The sequence below is a fragment of the Moschus berezovskii genome, chromosome 9, assembly GCF_049115385.1.
Source record: "Moschus berezovskii isolate FMDL1 chromosome 9, NW_MosBer_1.0, whole genome shotgun sequence".
Classification (NCBI taxonomy): domain Eukaryota; kingdom Metazoa; phylum Chordata; class Mammalia; order Artiodactyla; family Moschidae; genus Moschus; species Moschus berezovskii.
The window spans coordinates 45,570,994-45,581,122 of NC_142468.1; the positions used below are offsets into that span (position 1 = coordinate 45,570,994).

Here is a 10,129-nt window from a genome sequence, read left to right on the forward strand (position 1 = left end):
GAGCTCTTTCAATCCATTTCTTTCAATCCATTTCCCAAATAAACAATGCTGCTGCTAAGCTGCTGCTGCTGCTGCTAAGTCACTTCAGTCGTGTCCGACTCTGCGCGACCTCACAGACGTAAGCCCATCAGGCTCCGCCGTCCCTGGGATTCTCCAGGCAAAAGTACTAGAGTGGGTTGCCATTTCCTTCTCCAGTGCGTGAAAGTGAAAGGTGAAAGGGAAGTCACTCAGTCGTGTCCAACTCTCAGCAACCCCATGGACTGCAGCCTACCAGGCTCCTCCGAAACAATGGTACCTATTTAAACTCAAAAGCTTTTGTATAACAAAGGAAACAATAAGCAAAATGAAAAGACAATCCACAGACTGGGAGAAAACATTTACAAATGATATGACCAATAAGGGATTAGTCTCCAAAATTTACAAACAGCTTATGACACTTAACAGCATCAAAACCAATAACCCACTCAAAAAACGGACAGAAGATCCAAATAGATGTTTCTCCAAAGGGGACATGTTACAGATGACCAACAAACACATGAAGAGATGTGTGACATAGCTAATCATTAGAGAAACGCAAGTCAAAACTACAGTGAGGTACCACCTCACACAGGTCAAAATGGTTATCATCAAAAAATCCGCAAACAACAAATGCTGGAGAAGGTGTAGAGAGAAGGGAAGCCTCCAACACTGTGGGTGGGAATGTCAGTTGGTACAGCCACTATGGAGAACAGTATGGAGGCTCCTTACAAAACTAAAAATAGAGCTACCATATGACCCTGCAATCCCACTCCTGGGCATACATCCAGAGAGAAACATGATCTGAAAGGATACACGCACCCCAATGCTCATTGCAGCACTGTTTACAATAGTCAAGACAAGGAAGCAACCTAAATGTCCAGAGAGGAATGGATTAAGACGTGGTACATATATACAATGGAATATTACTCGGCCATTACAAAATAATGAAATAATGCCATTTGCAGCAATATGGATGGACCGAGAGGAGTGTCATACTGAGTGAAATTTAAGTCAGACAGAGAAAGAGAAACATTGTATAACATCCCTTATATGTGGAATCTAAAAAGGAACAGTACAAATGAACTTACTTACAAAACAGAAAGAGACTCATAGACTTAGAAAACAAACTTATAGTTGCTGGGGGGAAGGGATAGTTAAGGACTTTGGGAAGATCATGTACATGCTGCAATATTCAAAATAGATAACCAACAAAGACCGACTGTATAGCACATGGAACTCTGCTCAACTTTATTTGGCAGCCTGGATGAGAGAGGGGTTTGGGGAAGAATGAATACATGTATATGCATGGCTGAGTCCCTTCACTGTTCTCCTGAAACAAACACAACATTGTTAATGGGCTATATCATAATACAAAATCAAAAGTTTGTCATAGAGAAAAAAAAAACCTACCACCATAAATGAAACAAACAAACAAATAAAACCCTCCCATATATTCTTAGCAATCTGGAAAGCCATGCACTTCCCCAGGGCTGTGTGCATGCCCAAGAAAGAACCAAGAGGGCCCTAAGACCTACTTCTGGCTGACCTCCAGGCTCCGTGAAAGCAAGAAATGAAAGCAAAGACAGGGTGTAAACCACTTAGTGGAGTGCTGAAAGCATGCCTCAACACACACAGAGAGACAACCTGTGAAGTCTGGAAGTTTTACCATGATTGCTGTTGTTTCTTTTTTGCATATAAGGAAACATCTGTCCAATCACTAGCTAACCACTAAGCTAATGGAGCAGAAACTTTAGTGGTCACATACAACAAAAATTGCAGACTTCACAAAATTAGTTCAAAAGAATCAACAATAACTACTACAGCAAATAGTAACAATAAATGCTGGGGGTGGGGATGGGGGTGGGGGTGGGGAAGGGAGTGTACTGTCCTGAGTTGCCACCATATAACTTCAAAGTGTCCAATTATCAACAAAAAATTATAAAGCCTGCAAAGAAACAATGAAATATGGCCCATACATGTGAAACAAAAGTTACAGTGTGTCCCTAAAGAAGCCCAGACAATGAAAATGATATCTTATCAAATACAGAATATCTACAAAAAGACATATTATTTTTCAAAAAACTGAACAGAAAATCTGGAGTTGAAAAGTATAATAACTGAAATGAAAAATTCATTAAAGAGGTAAACAACAGACGTGAGTGAGAAGAACAAAGAATCAGGAAACTTTTAAGATACATAACTGAGATTATCCAGTCTGGTGAACAAAAAGAGAAAAGCATCAAGAAAATGAAGAGTCTAAAATACTTGTAAGAACACAGCAAGTGTACCAATCTATGCATAATGGGGCTTCCAGAAGAAGAGAAAAAAGAGAAAGGGACAGGAAATACATTTGAAGACAGAACAGCCAAAAACTTCCCAAATCTGATGAAAGACATGAACATACACATCGAAGCTGTTTAACAAATACCAAGAAGGATAAAGTTAAAGAGACAGCACCCAAGCGCATCATTATCAAACCGTCTAAGACAAAAATCCTAAAAGCAGCAAAAAAGAAACAACTTATCCCATACAAAGAGATCATCGATAAGGATAACTGCTGATTTCTCATCAGAAACCATAAAAACCAGGAGGCAATGGGTTGAAATATTCAAAGTACTGAAACAGTCAATCAAGAACTCTATATTCAGCAAAAACTATTCTTCAAAAATGAAAGAATTATAAACAACAACAAAAGATAAACTGGACTTCCTCAAAATGAAAAGCTTTTGTGCAAGAAAGGATATTATCGAGAAAGTGAAAAAACAACTTATAGAATGGGAGAAAATATCTGCAAACCATATATCTGACACATATGTAATGGAAACAGTGACAGACTTTATTTTCTTGGGCTCCAAAATCACTGCAGATGGTGACTGCTGCTGCTGCTAAGTCACTTCAGTCGTATCCGACTCTGTGTGACCCCATAGACGGAAGCCCACCAGGCTCCCCCGTCCCTGGGATTCTCCAGGCAAGAACACTGGAGTGGGTTGCCATTTCCTTCTCCAATGTGTGAAAGTGAAAAGTGCAAGTGAAGTCGCTCAGTCATGTCCGACCCTTAGCGACCCCATGGACTGCAGCCTACCAGGCTCCTCCATCCATGGGATTTTCTAGGCAATAGTACTGGAGTGGCTTGCCATTGCCTTCTCCAGATGGTGACTGCAGCCATGGAATTTAAAGACGCTTGCTCCTTGGAAGAAAAGTTATGACAAATCTAGACAACTTATTAAAAAGCAGAGACAATACTTTGCTGACAAAGGTCCGTCTAGTCAAAGCTATGATTTTTCCAGTAGTCATATACGGATGTGAGAGCTGAACCATAAGAAAGCTGAGCACTGAAGAACTGATGCTTTTGAACTGTGGTGTTGGAAAAGCCTGGAGAGTCCCTTGGACTGCAAGATCAAACCAATCAATCCTAAAGGAAATCAACCCTAAATGTTCGTTGGAAGGACTGATGCTGAAGCTGAAGCTCCAATACTTTGGCCACCTGATGCTCAGAGCTGAATCATTAGAAAAGACCCCAAGGCTGGGAAAGATTGAAGACAGAAGAAGGGGATGACAGAGGATGAGATGATTGGATGGCATCACTGACTCAATGGACAGGAGTTTGAGCAAGCTCCAGGAGATGATGAAGGACACTGAAGCCTGGCATGCTGCAGTCCACGGGGTCACAAAGAGTTGAACGGGACTGAGCAACTGAACCACAACAATCTGGAATATATAAAGAATGTTTACAACAACAACAAAAAATACCCGTTTTAAAAATGGACATTTAACTTGAATATACATTTCTCCACGGTTACACAAACATGAAACAAGTACATGAAAAGATGTTCAACATCATTGACCATTCCGTTCAGTCGCTCAGTCGTGTCCGACTCTTTGCGACCCCGTGGACTGTAGCCTACCAGACTTCTCCGTCCATGGGATCCTCCAGGTAAGAATACTGGAGTGGGTTACCATTTCCTTCTCCAGGGGATCTTCCCGACCATTAGGAAATACAAATCGAAACCACAATGAAATATCACTTCACACCAACAGTGATGGCTATATTTTAAAAAGGGGTTAAAAAATACGTAAAATAGGTATTGGCAAAGATGTGAAGAAATAGAACCCTCAAAACATTGCTGGTGCTAATGTAAAATGGTTACAAAAATGGTTTGCTGGTCCAAAAATGGTTTGGTTGCGCCTCAGAAAGTAAAACAAAGAATCATATGACTCAGCAGTTCCACCCCTACATATATATATATACAATTCCACCTCAAGAGAACTGAAAACAAGCACTTACACAAATACTTGTAAATAAATGTTCACAGCATCACTATTTAAATAGCCAAAAGATGGAAACAACCCAATGTTCAACAGTGGCTAAACAGATAAACAAACTGGGATATATACATAGAGTGAATACAAATGGCATATTCAGCAACCAAACTGAAAAGAACCAAAACTGTCACTATTTGCAGACGACATTTTATATATAGAAAATCCTACAGACTCCACCAGAAAACTGTTAGGACTAATAAATAAATTTAGTAAAGTTGCAGAATATAAAATCAATACACATTTGTGTTTCTATACATAAATAATAAGCTAACAGAGAAATTAAGAAAATAATCCCGCTTATAACTGCAACAAAAAGAATAAAATACTTAGGAATAAATTTCACCAAAAAAGGTAAAAGACCTGTACAGTGAAAGAACTGAACACACAAATAAATGGAAAGATCGCACATGGATTGGAAGAATAGATATTGTTAAAATATCCACACTAACCAAAGTAATCTACATTTTGAACACAATCCCTATCAAAATTCTAATGGCATTTTTTATAGAAATAGGACAAAGAACTCTAAAATTTGTGTGAAACCACACATACACACAAACCCATACAGCCAAAGCAATCTTGAGAAAAAATGAATAAAGCTGGAGGCATCATGCCCTTGATTTCAAACTGCAATACAGACACATAAATCAATGCAACAGAATAAAAAACTCAGAAATAAAGCCACACATATATTATGGTCAATTAATTTACAACAAAGGAGCGTGCCAAGAATACACAATGAGGAAAGAACAATAAATGGTGTTGAGAAAGCTGGATAGCAATATGTAAAAGAATGAAACTGGGCCACTATCTTATTACACCATACACAAAATTTAACTCTAAATGGATTAGACCTGAAACCATAAAATTTCTGGAAGAAAACATAGGCAGTAAGCTCCTTGACATTGGCCTTGGTTATCATTTTTTGGATTTGACACCAAAAGCAATGACAATTAAAGCAAAAATAAACAAGTGTGACATATCAAACTAAACACTTCTACACAGCAAAGGAAACCATCAACAAAATGAAAAGGTAATCTATTGAATAGGATAAAATATTCACAAATCATATATCTGATAAAGGATTAATACCAAAAATATATAAAGAGTTCATATATACATAAATGGGGAGAAGACCTCAATAGACATTTTTCCAAAAAAGACATTCCAACAGGTACATGAAAAGATGCTCAACATCACTAATCGAAAGAGAAATGAAAATCAAAACCACAGTTGGAATGACTATTATCAAAAAGATAAAAAATAACAAGTGTTGGAGAGAATATGGAGAAAAGGGAACATTTGTACACCAATGGTAGGATTGTAGAGGTTCAGTCACTATGGAAAACAGTATGGAAATGTTTCAGAAAAAGAACAGAACTACTATATGATCCAGCTAGTCCACTTCTGGGTATTTATCCAAAGGACACAAAAACATTAAGTTGAAAAAATATATGCACACCTAAGTTCACTGCAGCATTATCAAAATATGGAAACAACCTAAATGTCCATCTATGGACAAACAGAATCTGGTGCATATAAACAACAAAATATTATCCATGCCACTATAAATATGGCATATATACAAAGGAATATTATTCAACCATAAAAAAGAAGAAAATCTTGGGAATTCTTTTTTGGTCTAGTAGTTAGAACTCAGAGCTTTCACTGCCATGGCCCAAGTTCAACCCCTGATTGGGGAACTAAGATACCACAGGCCACACACGTTTTGTCAGAACTCTCCACCATGACCTGACCATTCTGAGTGGCCCTGCACGGCATGGCTCATAGTTTCATATGTGATCATTTTGGTTAGATTTCTGTGATCCTGGTTTTCTTTCTGAAAGCTGTGGGATTATTAAGTTCTTGCTTCTGTCTGCTGTCTAATGGATGAGGATAAGAGGACTGTGTAAGTTTCCTGATGGGAGGGACTGGCTGTGGGGAAAACTGGGTCCTGCTCAGGGACCTCAGGGCTTTGCTCAGTAAATCTTTAATCCAATTGTCTGCTAATGGGTTGGGCTGTTCTCCCTCCTGTTAGTTGTTTGGCCTAACAACTCTCAGATGGTTAAGAATGTAGCAATGCAGGTGAAGTGAAGTTGCTCAGTCGTGTCCAACTCTCTGCAACCCCATGAACTGTAGCCCACCAGGCTCTTCTGTCCACGGGATTTTCCAGGCAAGAGTACTGGAATGGGTTGTCATTTTCTTCTCCAGGGGATCTTCCTGACCCAGGGATCAAACCCAGGTCTCCTACATTGCAGGCGGATTCTTTGCCAGCTGAGCCACCAGGGAAGTCTATGCAGGTGACCTGGGTTCAATCCCTGGGTCAGAAGGATCCCCTGGAGAAGGGAATGGCAACCCACTCCAGTATTCTTGCCTGGAGAATTGCACGGACAGAGGAGCCTGGCGGGCTACAGTTCATAGAGTCACAAACAGCTGGACACGACGGAGCGACTAACACTAATAACTGAGGCAACCCAGTCTTGGACTCTACAGGCTCTATGTTAGGGCTAGCGGAGACCTCCCAAAAGGACTTATGTCAACACACGCCTCCCAGGACTGCACCAGCCAGTGCCCCAGTCCCTGCGGCAGGCCACTTCCAACCCTCACCTCAGCAGGAGACCTTCAAACACTCATTATTGCTTCCACCTATTCAATTATTTATGTATTAAGCAATGAACTTAACTGAGGGAGGGTGATGATCTTTGCATCATTATAACCCCTACACTTAGCAAAGTAGCTATAACATGATAGGGGATCTATAAATGATGAATGAATGAACTTCATGGAAGTGAGTGATGCGAGGATTCACATGGCTCTAGTTCCTTGAAGGGTGAATGGGATAAGGACAAATACAGATGATGGGGTAATGAAAACACTAGCAAAGTAAGTGGAACAAGAGTTAGTATGAGGACTATATACTGCCAGACCTATCCTGACCAGAACCTTCAGGACATCCATCCTGGTAGAGCCCTCACACTAGATTCCACTTGGTGCTCCCCTGCATCATGAACATAACATTTATTAATTCATTGCATCACCAAATCCTTCATCCCTTCTCTCCAAACACAGACTTCATATGCTTCCCAATCTAATACCACCGACTCAAGATCTAGAGTGTTTGCACAGGTTCTCGGAGGACATATTATCTCCAGCGCGTAACACCTATATGCAGCCCTACCCCGGTAACCTTCCCAGTCTTCTCACCCAGGCATTTTAAACTTTCCATCACGCCACGTTCTGGTTTCATTCAAAAGGACAATCAGAGCCCCTCTGCAAATTCGTCCAGCCCATACCCATGTTCCTGAACCCGTAACTTCCATTCATTCACAACAGTCCATGTGCAAGGCAGGACAGAGCAGGACTCTAGGCTTCCTCCTCTCGCTGCGCCGGCTCACCGGCCTCCATTCCTGCCCCGCGCCCCTTCGCTCCCCGTGCTCCTAGGCTCGGCTTGCTCGATGGACACCAAGAACCTCGAGGCACACACTCTGCATCTGTCCCTTTATCCCCTCCCTCGGGAAAAGGCTGGCACTGCTGGGAGGGCAGGGGGCGCTGAGGCAGGAGTAGAGGAAGCACCATCCGCCAGCGGCACCAGAGCGTTCGCAGACCCGGAATCGGGTCGCTGTAGGGCTCCCGCCGGAGAAGGCCCGCCACTCTCGCCTCCACCGAAGCCCTGCGGACCCCACCTTTACGCTCAGGATCGCTGTCGGCGTCGCTCCCGAACAGGTCCTCCATATCCGCCATTGCAGCGCACGTCCGCCGCGGTCTTAACCGGGAGCGGCTCCCCGACTGCGTTTACGGCACGGAACCAACGAAACGCGACAGTGTCGCAAAGATTTGCTAAAAAGTCTCCTTTTCTACTGGAAGCTTGTTGTCGCCTGCACTTTGAACCGGCACTTGCCCACGCTCTTACGTCCAGGAGCCCCGCCCTTCGTCAATATCTGTTCTTATTCGCGAGGATTCGCACCTGGGTACATCAGGTCTGAGTGTCAGTGGAGGGGGTGGTATTTGGGGGCTCCCAGGAAGGGCCGGTGACCGTGTTAAACCTGCCTGGAGTCAGGCCTGCAGTCCTTTTGTTTTATACGGATCAGCCGTTCTCAAATTGTTGCGGACTCAAAAATGCTTTTATTTATGTGGCTTGTATGTATTGATATTTACTGTAATAGTAATTAAGGCAGAAATTTTAAAAATTCGTTGTACAATAATAAACAAGTTAACATAAAATAGCATTTTAAGATTTTAAGTGACTCATTTCTGAAAATTGAAGAATAGAATTATTTACAGTTTTGAAAGCGTCTTTGGTATCTGCCTCAAATGAAAACAGCTTCCGCATTCTCAAACCTGCTTCTGCATTCAATCTTGAGAAAGGTTTTGGTTGAAGCTTGTGAAGAAAATCTGTCCTCACACACACATGTGTGTGTGATTGGCAGAGGAAGGATCTCATACCCCTAAAAGGGTCATCTTCGGACCAGTCTGACCCACAACTTTAGAGTAGTGTATGTCAGACATCAAAAATGTGCCATCCTAACCCGGTACACACTTTTATATAAAATTGAAACAAATAATCACAAAATAGTACTGACTACTAAGATGCAACCTGAGATTTCCTATTCTCTTTTATTCTGTTTAAGCTTGTTTTGTTTTATGCTGACAGGCAGTGGATCTACTATTGATTTCGTGATTTATATAATGGCTTGCAGCCTGCAGCTAGAAAAACACTATTCCGATTCCATTGACTTATTTTTTCAGGAAAAAATTTTGCTGGGGAATGTGGCTAAATAATTGCACATTATAAAATCAGGCAGTAATAGAATTTTTTAATAGGTCAGTGCTAGATAAACCCTTTTGCTTTACAGAAGCTCAAAAAATGAAGTGACTTGGATATGTTAAACAACTAGGTCCTTTCTAGGAATTTTGAATTTTCAGAAATGTACATCCAGTGTTAAGATATTATTTGATTAGCCCAATATGGGGGCTTTGATCTTGGACAGGCAACAGTAGATTTATGAGGTATATTTTTGTTGTAAATAGGAGTGCCTGATAGGGTTAAAATGGACAGGAAGTGGGACTGAGTATGTTATCCTAGAGCTATTGTGTATAAAATAGATAATATAAGAGTAAGTAGATGAGATCACTTTAAAACTTTCTGGAATGCTGGAAAAACAAGTATTCTATGTGATTGTGAGTCAGTTTCATTTTCATTTGGAATACTATCCTTGAAAAGAGCATTGATTAAATCTTAAATTGAATTACACTGAGGCCTGCTGAATCACCCTACCTACCTTGACTAGCAGAATTAATGTGTTTATCTCATATGAATAGTGCAAAATAAATAACTTCTGGTTCCTTGATTTGTTTTTTGTTTGTTTTTGCTATACTTTGTGCTGATCATTGCTCTTCTATTCAAGTTGTCTTTCTTCAAACAGGATCTAATACATTTAATTAGATTTCAGCTTAATCAGTCACAGATAGTGCTTGCCTGAAGTTACACCCAAATCACTATCATTGATATTTACAGTGTTCAAATAACCTTTTCATTTACTAGCAGAGCTGAACAGGTTTATCCTATTGGGTTTGTGTTTTACTAATTTAACTTTGGGTATGAAGATAATCTCTTCTTTTGCTCCAGCAATGGAGAATTTCATATGTTAGGTGAGTAACTGGATAAAACGTCTCCAGGATAGCTTTATCATTTTTTTTCAGTTTTTGAGAAACTGAAAAAAATTTTCCCATGAGTCTTTTTCCCATGTTCTGCCTTCATAAGATCCTCAAAATAGTAACCAATACCCCC

The 10,129-nt window shown here is 40.6% G+C and overlaps 1 protein-coding gene across 1 annotated transcript in view; it reads right to left on the minus strand.

Moving 5' to 3' along the window:
• LEO1 (LEO1 component of Paf1/RNA polymerase II complex) overlaps positions 1-8,157 on the minus strand; it is a 34,662-nt gene extending 26,505 nt beyond the window's left edge. Inside the window, exon 1 of the mRNA XM_055436492.2 lies at positions 8,025-8,157. Within this exon, the coding sequence (XP_055292467.1) occupies positions 8,025-8,082 (58 nt within the window). The 5' untranslated portion in view covers positions 8,083-8,157. The remainder of the gene's footprint in view (positions 1-8,024) is intronic.
• Positions 8,158-10,129: the final 1,972 nt, after the last annotated feature.